The sequence below is a fragment of the Notolabrus celidotus genome, chromosome 18 (assembly GCF_009762535.1).
Source record: "Notolabrus celidotus isolate fNotCel1 chromosome 18, fNotCel1.pri, whole genome shotgun sequence".
NCBI classification, from domain to species: domain Eukaryota; kingdom Metazoa; phylum Chordata; class Actinopteri; order Labriformes; family Labridae; genus Notolabrus; species Notolabrus celidotus.
The window spans coordinates 8,674,364-8,696,590 of NC_048289.1; the positions used below are offsets into that span (position 1 = coordinate 8,674,364).

Here is a 22,227-nt window from a genome sequence, read left to right on the forward strand (position 1 = left end):
GTTGTTTACCACAGACATCCAAAGTGCCTACGACGAGGAAAAACGAAGGAGGAGAAGTCCTTCTCCTGAACCTTGCAGGCCCTCCTATCTCTGGATGAAGTACGGACAGACGTACGGAGAGACAGCTCAGCCTCGTAAGGAGGAGAAGAAGGAGAGGGGGAGGCTGGACAGAGAGGAGAAAGAGAGAGTGAAGAAGGAGAAAGAAAGGCAAATTATGGAGAAGAAGGAGAAAGAGAGACAAGAGAAGGATGAAAAAGAAAGAGTGAAAAAAGAGAAGGAGGAGAAAACAAGAGAGGAGAAGGAAAACCTTCAGAGGGAGAAGAAGGAGAAAGAGAGACAAGAGAAGGATGAAAAAGAAAGAGTGAAAAGAGAGGAGGAGGAAAAGAGAGAGGAGAAGGAAAACCTTAAGAGGGAGAAGGAAGAGAAAGAGAGACAAGAGAAGGATGAAAAAGAAAGAGTGAAAAGAGAGGAGGAGGAAAAGAGAGAGGAGAAGGAAAACCTTAAGAGGGAGAAGGAGAAAGAGAGGCAAGAGAAAGTTGACAAAGAAAGAGTGAACAAAGAGAAGGAGGAGAAAAAGAGAGAGGAGAAGGAAAACCTTCAGAGGGAGAAGAAGGAAAGAGAGAGAAGAAAAAGAGGAAAAAGAAAGGTTGAAAAGAGAGGTCAAAGCAATGCAAAAGAGAGGAAAGGAGGATAAAGAGAAACTAGTGATGGAGAAGGAGGAGGGAAAAAGACTAGAGAAGAAGCAAAGAGAAACTAGAATAAAGAAGGACATAGAAAGAGTGCTGAGGGAGATCCAGTTCATGGAAGAAGAGGAGGAGAGACACAGTCCATCCTTAGAGGAGGAGAGTGTGACTCCTTACCTGAGTGTGTGCGGCAGACTGAAGCTGCATATCCTGAACTGTGTCAAATACTACTATGGAAGAAAGATGAACGACAACCATAAGAGAGAGCAGACCCTCCAGAGAAACAGTACGTCCAATGTTTATACACCTGTTACACACCTGTTACATACCTGTTACACACCTGTTACATACCTGTTACACACCTGTTCAATGTCACACACATGTTACACACCTGTTACACACCTGTTCATTGTCACACACCTGTTAAACACCTGTTACACACCTGTTACACACCTGTTCAATGTCACACACATGTTACACACCTGTTACACACCTGTTCATTGTCACACACCTGTTAAACACCTGTTACACACCTGTTCATTATCACACATCTTTTACACACCTGTTACTTAATTCACAACTGTTCATTATCACACCTGTTGATTTTCACACCTCTGAACCTCTCCTCTCTGATTCAGGTATTAAGACTGGACCCCGCTATGCTGAACTCTTCTGGCTTCTGGAAGAAAGGAGGAGACTGATGTTCCTCATAAAATGGACAGAACTGACAAAAGAAGAGATAATGGAGAGGGAGTGGCAGAGGATAGGACAGTGTGAGATCAGGGTAAACGCAGAGGGAGAGATTGACAAGAGAAGAGGTCAGCGACTCTGTATCTTCTGGAGACCGTGACGGATACGCCAAAAAGTATTGAAGGTGTCAGAGATCGAGAATCCCACAGAGATGATGGAGCAGTGGAGACGAGCAGAAGTCCTGCAGGAGGAGCTGCGCCTCCAACACCTCCTCTAACATCTCCATCTGGAGCTGGGAGAACATCCTCATGATCACAGCAGTGATCAAAGCAAAAGCATAAACAATTTATCTTTATTTCTTTAACATAAAACCAGAAACATGTTCCCTTCTCTGTCCTGTGAGGAGAACCAAAGAGAGCTCCAGTGGAAGTTTTTTATATCATGATCTGAAAGTATGAGCATGAGTATTAAAATCAGGCTGTGAGAGTGTTTAAAGCTTTTAGAAAGTTAAAGTGTCAGAGACACACGGGGGATAAATCTGTGACTGACTGAGAGTAAAAGTTTTCATAAACGATGTTGCCACACTTTAAACTCCATGAAACAGGAAGTAGTTATTTAAAGGGCTTAAAACTCTCGTAAGGTCACCAAACGCACTACGCAGAATCCCAGCAGGATCAGTTTAACCTAGAAAGATGTGCTCTCTTGGGCTTGTGTCATGTGACGAGAACTACAAAAAAGTAATTTGGACCAATATCGCAAAACAGGAAGTAAACAGGAAATGTTTTTTATGAAGGGCTTAGAATAATCTTAGATTCATCAAACACACAACACAGGATTGAGGTCAATCAATAAGAAGTTTCATGCTGGTTTTATTGGTGGGTGTGGCTTATTGGCTGATTTAGCCCTGCCCGTAATCAGGCCAAATATCGTCTCAGCCCCTGAAACCTGTATAATCTAGAAATATGTACTCTCTTGGGCTCGTGTGTCATGCCTAAACCTACAAAAATCCCCTGGGACCCATGTCATAAAACCAACAGAAAGTCCAAATTTAACACTTATGGGTTTGTTCTCTGAGTTGGGAAGTGGATTTTCAACATACATAAATATCTTGAAAATTGGTGAGCATATCTGAATCATTTCCACTCAGGATATTGTTGAGATGAGGGTCTTGATGTGTGTCTCAAAAACTATGACTTTTGTCAGAGATCGTGGTCAGTTTGAGGCTGCAAATTTTGATTTTGACAGTTTGTCTCACCATAACATTTCAAACTGTTGTAGCTCAGCGATACCTCAACATATCTACACAAAACTCTTGTGCTTGGTCGGGGTCTAAGCTTGAACACACACACTGTCAAATCCTACCTGTTTTGCCAATTTATCCTCAAAATGTTTAGGGGGCATTCCTGAGTCTTCTCTCCCCCGAACCCTTCTGTCAAGCACTTTAGCCTATCACTGTAAAAACTGGGATTGGGCTTAAGTAATATTTACTAAATAAATCTTAGTAACCTATACGTAATAAAAAAGACTATGTGCAGTTTGGAATCGTATTGAGCTGAATTCAACGAATTTTAATCATAAATTAATTACATTTTACTCAGTTTTCTCCAAGTAAAATCAGCTATGAGTCCCTGAGTAGAATGTAATTGTATTTTACCAGGAAAGTCAAAAATGCATAAAATTGATACATTTTACTCATTGGGTATCTGGTTTTATTCACCTTACGCACTTCCACCCAAGTCATTTTGCGTCACATGGACAATTGGACATCCACCAGAGAATAAAAATCTACCAAATCAAGACTGATACGTCTGAGGGCCCCAACGACATCGGTATTGTGGTAGAGGGCATGAAAGTCCTGACCACTCTGGGCAACCTTCCAAGGGCTTGCGCCATGCTCATTGGGTTGGCATACGCAGTCAATCTAGCTTATCCCAAGAAGCTCAGGTACATGATGGAAGTCTTCCAGAAACTCCTCCTCGAGCTGGACTGTTCAAAGCTGTACCCAAAAGTAAACTTGTGATTTACTGTGTACATTAGGGGTACAAATTGACATGTTTTATTAAGGAATTTGGATTTGCACAAATGTATAATGTGTAGTAATGTAGAAGTAAGTACTAGTACTAGTTAAAATTGTCAGGTTAAAAAAATATTGTGGTCAATTAAGCCATTGGTGTTTTGCACAAATAAATGTTTATACCTGCAGTTCTTTTTATGCATGGTGATTTGTTGACCCAAATAAGTAAACTGTGGCACAAAGAAGGCATGATATTGTGTGAATAAGACATAGAAAATGATGGCAACAAAGTGACATTAAATATTATTGAATAGATTTAAACAAACAAAAGGGCTGCACAGTGGTGCAGTGGTTTAGCGCTGTTGCCTCTCAGCTAGAAGTTCCTGGTTGGAATCCCGGCCGGGCAGGTGCCTTTCTGTGTGGACTTTGCATGTTCTCTCCATGCATGCATGGGTTCTGTCTGGTTACTCCGGCTTCCTCCCACAGTCCAAAAACATGCTCACAAGGTTGATTGATCACTCTTAATTACCCGTAGGTGTGAGTGTGGGTGTGAATGGTTGTCTGTCTCTCTGTGTTAGCCCTGTGATAGGTTGGCAGCCTGTCCAGGGTGTACCCTGCCTTCTGCCCAAAGCCAGCTGGGATAGGTTCCAGGCCCCCGTGACCCCTAATGGGATAAGCGGTCAAGATAATGGATGGATGGATAGATTTAAACAACAATGTGCTTAAATATGTTGAGTTGGTCTAATTTATTTAATTTAATTTATCCAAATCATTTTTATCCAGATAATTAGTAAATCTAAATTACTTTTATTTAGATACTTAGTAAACATAAATCAATTTCATGCTGAGAATTAGTAAACATAAATCAATTTCAGCCAAATAATTATTAAATCTAAATTATCTTTGGCATGCAATTACTAAATCCAACATATTTAAACTGTTTAAGTGTATTACCATGTACTTAATTTATTTGTTTAAATTTAGTCAACTTATTTCAAATTTGTAGTAATTAAAATATACTCAATTATATTACGTGTCACTTTGTTGCCATAATTTTTTTAAGTAACGATTGCTCACATTTTTTAGAGTGTACTAGGTTTCACACCCCAGGTTGGCCCTCGGACCTTCCCTGGTGAAGTCATCTGTTGCTGAGCAGCAGAGCTGTTCAAAATATCCACAATGGTACTTGAAAGTGTACACCTTTCATAGCTCTCAGTCTTCCTTTTAAGCCCTTTCTATGTGCTTTTCTTTTTCAGAGTTTCCATAAAACTGCGCTCCACGCTGTGACACTGTATTGAGCTTTGGTGTTTTTAATAAAAGTACGTAGCTGTAATGCTTTACGTATGTTTTTAAACATTGCTATTGTTACCCAGGACTTCTATCAATTCTTGCTATGTTGTTTTGTTATCCAAAAAATATTTATTTTTAGATCTTATTCACTGCCACTTGTATTGGACTCAAGAGCAAACCATTCAAGCAAGCCAAGGTGTATAGGTGGGAAAGTGATAATCACAGCAAAGGATGAAGAGAGGAAGGGAAGGGAAGATTGCAGGGTAGAACAGATTTATATGTAAATTGGATTTGCAGGCTGATGAGGTAAAGAAAAAAACTCAATGGTGCTTTTTCACTCTCTGATGTGTGAGAGGAGTGAAGCATGTGGTCCAATCCAAAAGAAGAGATTCTGGAGCTCAATTTGCTGAAAAGTTAATGATGGTTATTTTGTAAAACATAGTGTTTGTTGCAGTTTATTGAATATGGGGTTTGGTGGCTTCATACCAGCCAGGGTGACCATGCTGAAAAGCGCCTACAATGGGCATGTGAGCTTTAGAACTGGACCACGGAGCAATGTAAAAAGGTGGTCTGGAGCAACACAACTAGGGGGTAAACTTGGCCTCCAATTCCCCAGATCTCAATCCAATCAAGCATCTGTGGGATGTGATGAACAACCAAGAATGATCTCATCATTTACATGACTTAATGGATCTTCTACTTATGTTTTGGTGCCAGATGTTCAAGTTTCCTTGGACAAGACACTGAGCCCGGTGGCATAACCAGAGGTGTGTTGGTGACTTTGAAAGTGTGCATGTGACATTTAATGTAAAGGCACTTTAAGTGGTCTAAAGACCTATACAAGTACAGTCCATCTACCATTTACACCTTGTTAGGCAGGTGGTGATAATGCCATCACTTATTGGTGTATATCCATCAGCGTTTCCAAAATCGTACTTCTTCTATTGCTGGTTTGGCATTCTGGACAAACTGAACTTTGTATCATAAGGCGTTCACACCAAATGTGAATACAAATAATGAGTGTGAGTGGGATACATATAAAATCAATGTGAAAACAAGTTATTTTCTGATGTGAATTGGGAAGCACAAATTGTGCATTTTGCGTGAAGAAGTAAATTTAACGCACAAATAGCGTTTCATTCCCTTATTTGCAAGAGTTGAAAAAAAAGTTAATCATTCGCGCTGTGATAGCCAATCAGCTTGCAGAACCTCCAGTGATGTATGATGTGACGAACGGATTCGTGGAGGTTCATTCATCTAAAATATATGGGACAAAGTGAATGTATTTGTGTGGCTTCCCCTAACTTTTTCACACTTCCTACTTTTATGGGAACAGTAATAAACAAGAGCTCACTGTGAGGAAAGTGAGCGAGGAGGTCGGATTATCTGGTAAACTAAGTGAACCCTTGTCCGTCATTTGATTCCAGCTATCGGTTGTACTAGCAATTCAGCACTGCCCCCTGTAGCATAACCAGCTTCACTGGTCAATGTTGTTGAGTTCAACCTTGTTTGATGACATCAGACTGGTGTGGCTTTCAAGAGAACCCCTTCCATAATCTTGGGCACTCATGTACACACAATTTTGAAGCATAAATGGAGCAAGATATCCAAGCGAATATAACGAGGAAACACGAAGCATTCTGCCTTCCGTAGACACGTGAATTAAGTTGTTTGCAATTGGTGTGAACACGACATTAATCATATATCAACTTCATTCCCTGTTTCCTGGTTTCTATGTACACTAATATCTTATACATGTTTTACTTTATTTTCCTAGTGTGTTCATGTTCATTAAATAATGTGTATATATTTTTAATCTTTTGATGTATTGTGTACTTTACATATTGTCGAGGTGAACTGAGTTGACATGTTAGTTTACCACATTCATCTAGAATACAACAGGAGTATTCTCACTGACAGCCACAAAATTATCAATGAATAAAGTAAGTCTATAAGCTTACATTCAACAAAATTTAAGTTGGCTTTAAAGTTGGAAAGTTAAATGAGAGAGGGCAAGCTGCTGGAAACCCTTTACTCAGAACTATTCTGATTAAAATTAGTGGTATTGAAAACTGAAAACCAAATGATGACCCACCACGTTGTGGGAATCCAGAAGTCCGTGTTTATTTCACAGAGGCATTATGGGTCTGATTCAAATATGCGATGGAAGGTGCCATCACCACCACCAGTTCCACCAGCATGCGAGCCAGCCATCCCAGCATGTGGCTCAAGCAGCAGTAGAGAGACAGAGGTAGTTCCATTGGGTTTCGTATGTTACTTCAAATTTCAGTGACTCAGTCCTTTAAAAAACAACTCTAATTAAAAAGTTTAATAGACGGTTAAACCACATCATCTAGTCTGTGTGTTTCTTGTTCGGATACATTCCTGCATTGCAATCATCAGAGTCGTGGGTCCCAAGCATGTGGTTTCAAACACAACCACACACACAAAGGTACACACAACCACAAGTACACAACATCATTTTTCTCTCTTTTTCCTGCCTTTTGGTATTTCTTTATTATTTGTATTTTATTCCATAGATCTTTAGTTCTTATCATTTCCTCCCTGTCCTCTAAACTTACATTTATTCAACCCCTTCACTGAGGCTGATGATGTATCTCATGGGCAGCACATCTATAGGATTAGAGAAATTGCTGTATTTGGACGTCTTTGTTAATTCCCAGAGTGAATTAAATTGACATTTAAAATCACAATGAAATGAAAACACAGAAATGGACTGCCTACACAAGATAATTTATGTCAAGTTATACCAAAACTGAGGGCAGCAGATTGCAAAATAAATTGTACAGTGACTTCAGAAATAGCAACAGTAATACCTGGCAGTCACACATCCTAGCATTAATGGCAGCAGAGACCTGCAAGGGAACAAATAGAATCATTCACATTTTCCAGGTTTCATGCTCTTGTAACATGAAGTGATCTGTCTCAGGTCAGGCTCATGCCCCATTGCTGACCTGTTGTTTCTAAGGAACTGTGGTCTAGTGGACTCTGATATTAAACAAATAATCTGTTCTCTTCTTCCTTTATTATGCCTTGCAAAAACTAAAGATTAAATTATTAAATCACAACTTTATGTATATCCTGCCATTTGATTGTCAAGATATCTACTACCAATGTATGTTTGGAAAATTGGTATGACACATGTAGTACAACTTAAGTGAATGTTATATTTTTCAGTTTTTATTAAAACAAAGTCACATAAGGTAATAACACACCAGTAATTTGATGTCATTCTTCAAAAAACAAACATTATAAAAGGTAGAACAAACACTCACATACCTCATAGGAGGGCAATGACTCCCTGAAATAAAGAAGGGACAGGGATTTCTCTGTAATTACTTTTAAAACTGAAGGGGATTAGATGGACCAGCTGAACTGAGCCGAAGGGAAGCAACTATGTCTGTTCTTTAGCACAGCTCTGAACCTGTGTCAACTGTGCCATCTTTCTAGTTTCTGCTACATCCTCATCCAACCTGTTTTTGGTTGTTTCCACTGTGGCTTGTTACCTATACTTTCAAGGCCTATCAAGTTCCTGGCACGTCTCAGGCCAGATGAAATCAGTGAAGCGTTTTTATTGATGCCGTCTGGAAAATAGACAGCTATCAGAGACAGTACTCAAACAGAAGACCTGATGTCTCATATTAGTTTAAAACGTGTACTCCCTGCCTCACAATTTTACACATTGTCTTCTTTTCCATCTTAGTTCATTTGTGTTGATTGGTAAGTCTTCCGCCCTCTGGTCTTATTCCCAAACCTCAATTTTTTAAGCCTCATATTCAGCTGACCACAAACATTTGGCCAGTGGTTTTCTCTTGTTGAAAATATACAGTATGGGAGCTGGCATGAAGGTTTGAGAAAATAAACTCCCATTAACCACAGTCAGATCATCATGCAAATGGCAATACATCAGGATTTCAATCTTGAGAAACGCAGATAGGGAAATTCTAAATAAGCGTGCATCCGTCTTTGGTTCAATTTCCTAATCCTTGTCTACAGGAGGAATCCAGCTGTAGATGAAGATTTGAATTTGTAGTACCTTCAGTGTGAGGTCTGGAAAATTGTTTCTGAAAAGCACATTGTGTAGAAATTGGAATAGTTAGAGATATCAAGCGGTCAGATTCTAAATTGAAATACTCCCCTGCTCACCTCTCTGGTTGGAGAAATTCCAGAAGTGACGGTGGTCTTCAAGGACAAGAAGCCCCAGAGTGCATGCTAAGTATGGTCCTCCATTTGTAAAGATTTAACTATCACAAATTCCTATCAAAACATATCACACCAACTCCTTTCTTCTTCTTCTTTGTCCTCCAATTGATTAACTTTTGGCTGCAACCCACTACATACAAAACTGTGCACTAGTTAATCTGTACTGCGCTACTGTGGAAGCAGTGCAAAACACTAACCTCTGTGGACATTATGTAAATAAAAAAGGTAACTAATGATTCATTTATTCATTTCTACCAAATCTGTTAAGCTAAATGCCACTAAATACTAAACACTGTACCTTTAAGTGTCACAACCACAACCATTTTTGCAATCTTTGAATTCAGATACATTTGTCTGTGGCTGCGTGGGAGAATCTTTTAACCCTCCAGCTCACCTGTGCTGCTGCCTGGAGAAGCCTAATTGGTGTATTGCCCAGAACCACACACCAACCAGAAATGTCCACCTTCTGTTCCTTTATTTTTCCCTAAAAGTCATCCGACTCATGGCACTGATTGGGATCAGCCTGCCATTGTGCCTCTATAGTGTGAATAGTGAGTAAATGCTATTATTAGTATCTCTTGAATTGTTGAGAGCAAGAGTAGCCACATCACGTTTCTTAATTCATGCTGTAATAAGGCCTTTGTTTCTACTTACACCAGGTCATGTTTTAGTTCAGTTAAGGATTCACACTAATGGCCCTTTATCCACCGGCCCGTCTTAGCCCTGCTCTACTCGAATTGACTGGACTCTACTCGGTTTGTGTTGTGTTTCCACGGGCGCGGTACCTTGTGTCAGATACCAGTTTTTCGTACCTGCTCTGCTCTGGTTCCAAGCGAGCTGAGCCGATACTAAAAGATGACGTCGACGGACTGCCAGCCACTGATTGGTCGGAGAATGTCGTCACCGAAGAGTCATTAGCGCGACGCCCAATACAGGACTCAAACCCGCCATTTAAAAAAAAAAACGACATCAGTACTCTTTTGCTCTTCTTTTGCTTCCCTCTCTTACTCGTCCTGCGACAAAAAAGCCACAGACCGAGCAGCAAGTACACCATTGCCTCCATGTCCTCCATTGTTTGATTGTTGTGTCGCGTTCAAAATGACGTGAATGCAGGTTTGCGCAGCTGTGTGTATGACGACCCCGCCCACCGTGAGTCGGTACTCGGGTTGGTGGAAAAGAAACACAAACCAAGTACAGTGGAGTCGAGTAGAGCGTAGTCAAGTTGAGTAGGGCTGGAACTGTGTAGCGGAAAAGGGCCATGAGTGTAGATTCCTTTTGTATTTAATGTTTGGTTTGATATTGTTACTTTTTTTTTTGTATTTTATACTTTACCTTGAGATATTAGTCTTTGTTAACTCTGTATAAAGTCCATCACATTTATATATTTAGTGATTTGAGCAGCACCCGAGAAGATAACGTGTTGTATATTTCCCATATCCAATTTTATACACAAAACATTACCTAAAGGAAAGGTTATCCTCACTACTGTTTATAAAGAGCAGTGTTTTTTCCCCTTGTGTTTACATTCAGCCAAAACCCACTGTTTATGAAAAAAAAAAAAAAAAGTAAAGTGGCGAGGTTCACAAAAAGGCATAAATGGAAAAAGACATAAACAAACACGTAACCCGGAGGAGAGTATCATATTTCTGATGGTAAAAAACAGGAACTGGAGCAGAAAAACTTAATAAAAATAAAGACGTGTGGGGTAAATATCTCAGGGGAGTGAACATGGTTCAGTGGGTAATGTTTGGGATCACAACTCACCTGGACCCTCCAGAGTGTGTGTGTGTGTGTGCCAAAAGGGAATGCTTTTTTCTATGTGTGTTTGTGTGTCGAGTGGAACATTAATGTAGGACTTAACCCTGGAAGGTTAAACTTCCAACTAAATCCCACCCTAAGGTCATCCAGCTGTGAGCAAGAGTGATGGGTGGCGGGTACTTTGTGTTAAGTCATTTGATTGCAGGGTCAGTTAAACACCCTGCATGTTTTATTTTTTTGTATCTGCATGAGAGAAGCAACAAGAAGCAGCAGCAGGAAGAGCTTAGATTTGATTGATAACTCAATGGAAGTCTCCCAGTGAGCCATATCAGTGAACAAGCATGCATAACATGACCATGAAACTGTTTCACCTCAGTGGAATGTTATCAGCTGTACCTGTGTTGTTCCTGTCATGATGAGTCAAATTGTCACCCGTAAACTCCTCAGCACACAAGCCTGAGGGTTTCACAATATTCATGGGTAGGAGCGCGTCGGTGATGAATCCTTTGTAGACCCTATGAGATCATTAGTTAATATTTACAGGACAAAGCTGGATAGGTATAATCATTATATCCTAGCTCTCTGCAAGCAGGCTGCAGTCACAGAGGTAACTGTCTCACTGCTCTGGTTGAGTGACTTACTCATGGTCTGTGTCACAGGAGAGCGTCATGGGCTGTTAACTTACTCTCTTGCAGACAGTCGGGGCTTTCTAGTGTTTTCTTTGTCATTCTCTCTGTTCCAATAAGTGCAGATTTTGAAAGCAGATTTCATGTTGTCTGAATGCATTAGGAATTGCTTCATGTGTCATGATCTGTGTTGTAGCCTCAGCAAAACAAGACTTTTTTTTTCATGAACTTGTGAGCTGAAATAAGGGCCCTATTTTAAATATCAAAAATGCTTGGCGCAAAGAGTGAACAACATTTTTCTGGTTTAGGGGGCACAAAATCTTGACCCTGAGTGAGGTGTAGGGTAGAAAGAGGTTGGTTTAGGTCCCTTGATCAAAGGTTGGTTTTGGGTGTAACATTAATCAAACCAATCAGTGTGTCTGCTCTTATTCCCTTAAAGAGCCTGGTGTGCCTGAAGGGCATGCATGTTGCTGTTTACATGTTAGACATCAGCCTCTCTAATGGCCCTTTTCTACTACACAGATCCAGCTCGACTCGACTCGACTCGACTCGGTCTGGGTACCTTTTCCACCAGCCCGAGTACGGACTCACGGTGGGCGTGAGTCCGTACACGTAACACAGCTGCGTGAAACTGCTGCGCAGAACTGCGTTCACGTCATTTCGAATGTGACACAAACACAACACAAACACAAACACAACAATCCCAATCCTTGGCCACTAAACCCAAAAAAGTCTGGACCTCATTAATGGACCACAGAGAAACTTTGTCTGCAGACATTGTACAGTACTGATGTCGTTTTTTAAGATGGCGGGTTTGATTCCTGTGTTAGGCGTCGCGCTCATGACTCTTTGGTGACGCCATTCTCTGACCAATCAGTGGCCGGCAGTCCATCGATGTCACCTTTTAGTATCGGCTCAGCTCGCTTGGAACCAGAGCAGAGCAGGTACGAAAAACTGGTATCTGACACGAGGTACCGCGCCCGTGTAAACGCAACACAAACCGAGTATAGTCAAGTCAAGTAGAGTAGAGTAGGGCTAAGACGGGCCGGTGGAAAAAGGCCATAAGTAAACAGACCAGGCCAGAGCCGACTCATTCTTCTCCCCATCCAATGTGCCACATAACACTCAAAAATTATGATGATAATGATGATTGATGTTATATCCACTTAAAATGAGTCACAGCTGAAATGATTGGGGACTTTAAAAATTAACAGACCATACATTTACGCACGAGGCACAGCAGCATAACTTTAATAAACATCTGAAAGTCAGGACAGCCAATGGCTTTGGACAGGATCTAATCATGACAAACTCTGTTCACTTTATTTTAAAGAATGGTGTGCTGTTTTTTAATTATTTGTGCTGCTGGATCACATGGTTGTATTTGTATTGTGTACTTAATTGATACTGTTCCTTTAATAATCCAGATCAATACTGTATAGTACTTTTTAAGGCTTATAACTACTGCTTCCCTGCAGGTGTCAGGCCAACAGTTCCTAACTGGTGCTTCTATTAATTAATACAGCCAGCTAGGCTTTTTTTCTAACTAACCAATATCACCATAATTCAGGAAGTGCGTTATATGGCTGATGGAAGGCAGAAACTTGTCCAGAGATATTAAGAGTGATGTTGCATGACGAGAAAAGGATTATTCATAGCATGGTGTTCACCTGTAATATTCATTGGCTGACCATTTCCTTGTGTATTGCTTCACTATTGCTGCACAAAACCAAAAGTACGTATAAATGCAGCTATTTAGGGCAAAGTCGACATGTAGACAACTAATAATTATTTGTGCTGCGGTTGTAGCTTCAGATGAATGCAACAATGCATATTCAAGAGTCTAACACAAGAAAGCAGGAAGACATGCCAAGAGGTTGCGTACCACAAGAGCTGGCAGAGAGGCTAAATCTGCTTCATAAAGAAAATTATAGTTTCAATCACAACATGTTGTCGAGTGAAAGTAGCTGTTATTTAGAACATTAAGTTTTATTTCAGGCAAGATTCTTCATAAAACCTCTGACCTCTCCTGAACTTTAGGAAAAACAACCACCCTGTATCCTGTTGAATATATCCCTCTTAGCATTTGAACTCTCAATGTGAATATTTATGTTTGTGTGTGGTCCATTATCTTTCCTACTTAGCTAAGCTCCTTTCCCAGCTTTCTGATCTTTTCTTTGCTCATGACTAGCAAAATGTAACCCAATTATTTTGACTGCTTAACAACACACAACAAATCTCAGCCCTTTCCTTTTATTTTCACTGCAGCCACCCTTTCTCCTTCTGACACATAAACACACATTCACCACAAAATGCTTATCAGGCCCTGAACTCTTCCACCATGATGTCATCAGTTAGAGTCAACAAAGGAAACGCTTGCTTATGAGGGCGCATCTGAACAGAAACTATAAAAAGGCCTGCATAGTAACAAAGCCTGGTAAATAATCACAGGCATCTGATTCTCAAAAGGCATGTGCTATGACATCATATGACCCACTCGGTCAAGCCTCACGCTGCGTCTGTCGATCCTGGTGATGAGGATGAGCTAAAGGAGGCCACAGGGGACAGATGAGTCACTGAGCTTTTATAGACAGACGGAGGGGAAAAGATAAATGTGTCAACAGTGGGTTTGGTTTTGCTCTGCAGATGATATCACAACTATAAAACGTAAACATCATTAGGCAAGCGGATATTTAAAGTGCCACACAAACACACTTTTATATTACTAAGTCTGTGCTCCAAATGAGTAAGAAAGGAGTTTTAACAATCTGTCTTTATTTGTATAGCACCAAATCACTACAAATGTTATCTTGTGACGCTTTACAAACAGAGCAGGTCTAGACAGTACTCTAATGAAGCCCACATCAAGACAGGATAAGATCCAGTTCCATCTAACAGTCTGGACTCAGTCTGATCTCATCTTAATCCACCATGAGCAGAGCACTTTGCAGCATTTAGCAAGTTACGGTGGCAAGGACAACCTTCCTTTAACAGGCAGAAACCTCAAGCAGAACCAAACTCATGTTAGACAGCCATCTGCCTTGATCGTGTTGGGGTTGGAGAGAGTGATAGAGGGAGATACAGAAAGAGGGAGATGGACAGAGACAACATCAACACTGTTCAGACAATGAAATTAAACTATAGGGAGGAAAAAGATCAGACAGAAACCAGGTCAACAAAAAAAATGTGAAGCGATGAAATGCACGCTCTATGAATCTTTGCTAATGTCAAATTTCAGAAAAGGCCTCATCATGCAGCATGCAGAGTATTTCTTAGTCATGAGTAGTTCGTGTTGTAGTTTTCCTTTTGTTGTTCGGTAACCATTTTCTACTCTCATATTCCTGAGTAAAGTCTTCAGTGTTTCCTGTTTTATTTTGTAGTTTGCAGTGTGTTTGGTCTGGTCTTTTTTTTTTACCTTTATTTAACCAGGTAAGTCAATTGAGAACCAATTCTCATTTACAACACGACCGTTTATCAGCTGTGTTAGTACAACCCTTAAAATAGAAAATACTGTGTGTATGTATGTATGTCTATATTGTGTTTATGTGTTTCACAAACATGCACCTGTCTTATGGTTATCAGATAACAATAAATCTCCTGTTCAGAGTGAAACTTGTATATGCTTAAATCTACGATGTATGATGCACCAACACAATAATTACAAGCCCAGGAGCACTAATGTGACAAAAATGGAACAGGCTTGGTTTTTACAGGTGAACAAAGTCACTTAAATTGGTCTGATTTAGCAAACTTTAGCAATCTTTAACAAGAACACAATGCAGCAGACAATATATACTCACAAGGTTCTACTCACACACTGTGTTCAGTGTGTGCCACCATTTCCCAGTTGTAAGCTAACTGTGAGGAGTGTGTTGGGTGAGGCGCCAAGACTGCATTTCCCATGCATCGTAAACTGCCCTCAGTGCATGACAGTGGCCGTAGGGTGCCTTGTAAAGAGACCAGGGGATATGAGTTGTATGCCAAAAGCATCGTGCTATGTGGCAGAGAGCAAGTTGGACTATTAAACACATATTGCCCTACATACTTTATATGCACAAAGTTGTTTGGTGCAAGATTCCTGAAGATCAACAGTGTTTTGTGCGGCTGGATGTGGTTTGCTTCTCTTGTACGTGGTGTTCCTAAGTCCATTGTGCTGTGGTCTGCATTGGAGCGGGCTGTCTTTTAGAGCAGCATCTCTCGTTATGAGAGTCGAGATGCTCTGCGCTGCTGGATGTTTTCTCTCATTTCATTAGACAGTGGCGTGGCTCTTTACAGCTCTACTTGTCTGGATGTGTGTGTACATGTGACTGCGGTGTTAATGGGGAGATAAAAGCATCCAAACAACTACTGGTTGGGGGAGGCAGTCAGACACAAACATGCACACCCCGAGAGGGGAAGATTCATAAAGTACTAAGATGCACCCAGTGAAGTGACATAACAAGTAGGAGTGCAACTCGGAACACTTACTCAAACGAACAAGCATGCATACACTAACAAACACTCACACAGGTGGGCCAGTGAGGTCATCTGGGATCAGTTATTTCCCAGGATGACCTCACTGGCACTAACAGACCTCACACAAGCAGCTTTTGTTGAACCTTTTGCCCTTAATATTATTTAAATCAATCTAAAATAACTTGTCCTTGTTGCAACAGAAAGCTAAGGCTTCTGTCGTGTTGTGCATTTGTCAATTATAATATATTTTTATATTATTTTTCTTTGCAGATGGCACCCATAGTCATTTGCTGGATCTATTCATGGGTGTCACACAACATTTGCAGTGCCATCTTTAGGACCGACCTGTCATCGAATGCCAATAAGTGCTATCTGACCCAACAAGTTATTAATTAACTTACATTCCCTCTCTCAGGATCATTAATTCATCCTGAAGTAAAGTAGCGGTAAGTTTCGGTCGGGCAGCCGGCGGATGGTGCTATGGCCCTAAAGATGGCAGCAACAACAAAGAAGTCACGTGACTGAAAGCTATGACTAATCAAAACTGGGTTACCAAATACAAGATTTACAAAGCGTCTAATTGTATAGGTTTAAGGGGTCTGTAGCATTTGAAAATATTCCAAGAAAGGCATTACAATGTGGGGAGGGAGGTAAGAGTGAATAGTGAGTAGTGCCTCTGCCCTCCACTCATAAAAGTGTAAATATTAAAAAAAACATTCACTACCTTTCCATTTTTAATGATTATGTTCTAGGCATTGATTAGGCGTAATCTGAAGGTGAAAAGGTTAACTCTTTGTCAGCTGGCCTCAGCTCCAGTCAGCAAAGCATACCAATCTGTCTCTGAAATTAAACAGACAGACACACAGGAAATAATTACTGACATCTGAATAATGGGAGGTAACATCTGATCACATGAAAAGAGAAAATAGCTTATTCAATCAGAAAAAGAGAACATCATTCTTTATATTCAAACAAACACTCTTTGCCAGTATACGTTGAGCCAATAAAGGCAAACACTGTGAAATGATATGGAATTATGTATTTTTTTGAATAATGCAGCAGTATCTACATAAACTAAGGAAAACATACAATAATGAACAGAGCAAAACGAAAGAGGTAAAATAACAGCTTGTTTGCAATCAATGGTAAACATAGAATGGCATCATGCAGCGGAAAAATACATTTTGATATATGCAACGCAACTGCTGCTTCAATCCAAAGCATCTAATTGTAGATGATTACACACTTGGTGTAAGTATTACCATGAATTCAGCCATGATGCACTTCATGTTTAGTATTCTGCGCTCATGCTTGGGTATTCTCCAGCTTATAGTATGTTGTACCCGGTCATCCATCTCTGTCTCTTCAGTACTTTGGACATATTTGAAACAGCACTGAAGTTCTTATTTCTGTCTTGCAGTAAGTGAAGCAGTAAAATACCAACTATCTGCCCTGACTTAGCCTTGTTCTAGTTTGTGTTTTGATTAACAGTAATGAGGTTAGATAATTGAAATGAAACAGCCACATAATATCAGACTGAGTATCTATGAAGTTTGTTTGTGCTCACTCATCATGTATAGCAATTTTGAGATTTGTTTAGCTTCAAGGAAAGCTGTGGAACTGATGGCCTGTCATGCTTCTGTTTGGGAAATAGACAAAAACAGTAAAACTTGTAACAGTTACCTTGTGTGAGAGTGCATTTCTCGTCTGCCATCAAATGCATTGTGATCTTTGATTCTTGGTCAGACATGGCTGTGCTCTGTGTGGGACACATTGCAGATCCCTTTGCAAGGTCTAAATAATGTTTTTAAACTCCTCAGACTCTTCATTTTAAATTTCCACCAGAAATGTCAGTGCTTCGAGTTGAGTTGCTCATAGAAGGGTCTCTGGGAATCAGGTTAGCGGTCATTTCAGTCACAAACTTCCCACAACTTTGACCCAGATGCAAGGACTGCAAGACAGAGACCAAACTTTCTCAATGTTGCAATTTAAGAATAAAAAAAGGTGAGAAGTCCAAAATAATTTACTAAACCATTTCATTGCTGTACTCTGAAAATTGAGATTGAGAATCAAAATGTTCTATTGTTGGGTTAAAAGAAGAAGAAGAAAAAATAAAGACACAAATAAAGGAGTAAAAGAAACATTAATGGAACAACCTAATTGGCTTAGAGTCCTAAGCTGAAAGAGAGGTTTGAGTCCTCAGATAGTTTTAAATTATATGTGGGAATGGAGGTTGGACGTCTTTTACAGAAAATAGAATGAGCGCAACTGACGACTTTAGATCTCCTTTTTGGTGACTGTATTTAGAGTGTCGCAAAACGTCCCTAGGAAAAAGTATTCATGTGTTGTTGACTATTTTAGATTTCTGCCACAGTCCACAGCTCAGGATGCTGTCCTATGAAACAGGCTGCTATAATTCTTCAACATCAGCTGCATGACACTTCACAGGATGACATCACTGCGTCGACATTAAGCCAGTTATCCACAAAAAGATGATAAACACAAGAAATGACAAGATGCATCACAACAGCATTCATTCTGTGAACATATGTGTGCTGCAGTGTCCTATAAGTCAGCTGCAGGTCGTGATGTCTCTTTCACATAATGAAGGATTTCTTTCTTGTTTAGTTTCCTTTTGATTTCCAGACTTAACGTTTTGGCTATTGAATCAGTCAATTGATTTATTGGCTTGAGTGGAGGGCATTTTCCACTCTCAATCACAGAGATCTTTTATGGTGTGTAATCATCCAAATCTCCCCTGTATAAATCTGTCCCCATGCTCTGCACCAGCCAGACTTTTTTTAATCTATTGATGGATCCTTTGTTGAATACTGGCTGTATGGATGACACCGACATCTGAAGACACACACAGGCTAAGGAAACAAAAACACATTATTCTAATCCAGAACCAGAGATGGTTTATAATTGTCCTGTTCTACACTGTTACATCTGTAACGGAGGTCTGATGTTCATGCTTTATGCCCCAGTATTGATGATGGATGGTAGAAAGCACACTAACTCTTAAAATTTGATTATCACTATATTTGGACTTTTGCAAAGTATAGCAGTAGCAGCGACACCTTCCAAATATGCCTTTTGCCTATTCACTAAGCTTGGTCTGTCTGAAGGTCCATCTGTCAAAAACTTTGACTCTGAAAACTACATCTTGGTAACTGTAGTATTACTATTTATGGCCCCTTCTTTAGACTTATTTTCCATTAGAATCATTTTCAGAATTATATTGATTGAGGAGATTTATATCCATTGCTGTTAGGTTTCATGTTAAAAGGTAGTGAAACCTCATGATTTTAGTTATCACCTGACCCCTGTTCAACTTTCAAAATGAGTTAGAATAAACCTTAAGGTCACCTTCAGCCTTTCATTAGACTTAGAGGTTACAACAAGTTCATTCACAATCACAGGCACCAGTGGTGATCGGTTGTTTGAGGAGCTTCTTGGAAAGGAACTAATAATTCAGTTACAAGACAATGTCTTTGTTTCCCGCAGTGAAACATAAGCAGACATGAACTGAAGTAAATACCTTGAAGATAACAGAGGCAACACCTGATCAACCCATAATGTCAGCACCATGTTGTGCACAGTTTTGAACAAGAATGTGTAATGTATAGATAGCTTATCACTATTGAACAGATTCTTTCCTCATACAGCCCTGTGAACATTCAGGTGGACATTATCACATTACCAATACCAGGAAATGCTGTTAGGTTTAGATATTTGTGGAATAGGATCAAAGTTTTGGGGAAATGGGGTAGAATATTAGTCTAATTTGATCTGTTCAGTCGGGTCTTAAGTGTATACTGATTGTATCGAGTAGGGGTGCAACGGATCAAAAACCCCACGGTTCGGATCGGATCACGGTTTTGAGTCACGGATCGGATAATTTTTCGGATCAGCAAAAAAAAGCAAAAAAAAAAAAGAAGAGAAGACAAATATAACTTTGTCCTCCATTTATTTTGTAAAACCCTTATAAACTTTTGCCCATTAAATAAAAACAAGATTCAACTCAAAATGTACAGCTTGTGCAAAGCACCCTATCTGTGGGCCCAGTCCTGCCTCATTCACTGCATTTCATGGCATGGCAAGTGAAGGAGCAGAGGAACTTCAAAAGTTTCACTCCATTCTTCTTTCATTTGCTGATTTTCACCGTCCACTTTTCTTTGAGCTGCAAACTGTAAACACACCGTTTCGTGCATTCTAGGGTCCTACAGCTGGCAAAGTGCCAATATACGAACTGCTCCATAAACGAAAGTGAAAGTTGAAAATTGCGCTCGCAGCAGTGGACCCTAAGTGACCCAGGAACAGCCTGTCTGCGTATCTGACATGGAGACAAGTCCCGGTAAACACATGGTGACCCGACCAAAACAAAGAGTGAAGGGATTACAGTTCGGGGGCCACAAATAGGCGGCCGGATGCGGCCCGCGGGCCTGGTATTGACGGCCTCTGGTCTAGTGGGTGTGCGACAGAATTTCTTAACGTGGCTCAGTCACATTCAGCATTCACTGTATTTCACAGGGAAACCAAAATGCTCCCATACATGTGACTTACAAAATGCAGGAGGTTTTTCAAGTTCCTCTGCTCCTTCACTTGCCATGACAACAGCTGTGCTTGACGAGTGAGTGTGGATTGAACATGCGGTCATCACGTGAACACGCGCAACTTTTTTCATCAACCGATCCGCGGACCACGTCCGTGCCGAACCGTGGAGAGGCATCCGTATGGATCACGGATCAACGATGATCCGTTGCACCACTAGTATCGAGGCTAAATTAAATCATCTTTCCAAAGTGGAATAATGGAGATATTGCAAACCATGCATAAATGCGTCATTGTTACTAAGTAGGCAATCCGCAAAAAAGGCCCTGTTCCAACCCAAAGAGGCAGATGGCAGATGGCTGTCTAACATGAGTCTGGTTCTGCTCAAGGTTTCTGCCTGTTAAAGGAAGTTTGTCCTTGCTGCTGTAACTTTCTAAATGCTGCAAAGTGCTCTGCTCTGCTAAGATGAGGTCAGACTGAGTCATGTCTGTAATGTGGGACTGGATCTTATCCTGTCTTGATGTTGGGGCTTTTTAATAGTTTAATATAGAGTATAGTCTTCAGACAGCATTTGTTGGGATTTGGCGCTATATAAATAAAGATTGATTGATTGATTGATGAACATTCAAACACCTAGTAAGCAGAATAGTGATATGAGGTAAGTTATCTCTCAATTTTGCTAAATAATCAAGACGTTTAATTATCTGTATATTAAAATAAAACATTAAGTTGCTACAACAACACTAAGTAATTAGAAACAAGTGAAGATGCATCAAATTATATTGCCTTAAATGTAACTTTCTGAGCTCTTTGTCTATGTGATTACTTTTTGTCAATATTTCAAAAGCATAGATGATAGAGGGGAGAGAGTGAGCTATGTGTGTCTAATATTCAGAGCACTTATAGCCAACCAGCTGGCACCAACCTGTATGCTGTAATATCTGCAGCCAGTAACTCATTGGCAGCGCTGACTGACTGTCGTCACTCTCTTTATGAAGTATGGAAGCTGTTGCATTGCAGCAGATAAATAGACCAATCTTGTTGAGCTGTCAATCATATTAACAGGCCCGTAAAATCCCACCCTTGCTGTTGCGTGGGCGGGACCCTGGGTAGGGGGTTGATGTCCCGTTAAAGTTAATGAGAGCTCATATCTTTTACTGGCAAATTTTCACCTGCATGGCATGAGGCTTGAACAGCAGAGTGCGTCTACTTTCCAAATGCTGCTACTGCATTTTATAAATGAAAGGATGACGCAAGTGTGTGATGTGTGCGTGGTATATGAAGGTGTGAATGTTGGTTGTTTTCATAATTCCTTGTTCCCCATGGTGTCACTACTTCTGTGCAATGATGCAAGCTACCTCTTTTATATCTGAGGTGGGAAAAATCACATTTTACGGTGTACGGATGACTTGTAAGGCTCAAATGTTTACCACATGTTGGAATGCTGTGTGTGGTGTCAGTATGAAACTTCTAATATTGACTGAGCTGTCTGCAAAGCTAATGAAAGTAATGTGAAAAACACGTGTATGTTTCTCGTCTTTACTCCAAAAACAGTTCCAACTTCCCTTCAGATGCCACTCCAGTCTGTTGTCATTAAACAAGGTTGAGCTTGACTACATTAAATGGTGAAGCAGGCTCTGCTAAAGGGGGCAGTGCTCACTTGCTAGTACAACCGATAGCAAGAATCAAGTGACAGACAAAGGTTTTCACAACTTACCAGATTCAAGATTCAAGAGGGCTTTATTGCTAAGTGAGCTCACACACTCAAGGAATTTGATGTGGAGATTGGAACACCAGATAATCTCACTCACTTTCCTCAAATTGAGCGTCTGTTTATTCCTTTTCCCATAAAACACAGGTAGTGTTACAGGGTTCGGGGAAGCCCCACAGAGATATAATCAATGTGTCCTATAAATTCCAGATGAATGAAGCT

The 22,227-nt window shown here is 40.3% G+C and overlaps 1 protein-coding gene across 1 annotated transcript; it reads left to right on the top strand.

Annotated features, from left to right (window-relative positions):
- The first annotated feature begins 658 nt into the window (after positions 1-658).
- On the top strand, positions 659-4,674 carry LOC117830484. Its single transcript, XM_034708623.1, has 4 exons — positions 659-969; positions 1,322-1,467; positions 3,148-3,317; positions 4,644-4,674. Exons 1-4 carry the CDS (start codon positions 669-671, stop codon positions 4,672-4,674), a joined length of 648 nt encoding a protein of 215 aa, XP_034564514.1. The 5' UTR covers positions 659-668.
- Positions 4,675-22,227: the final 17,553 nt, after the last annotated feature.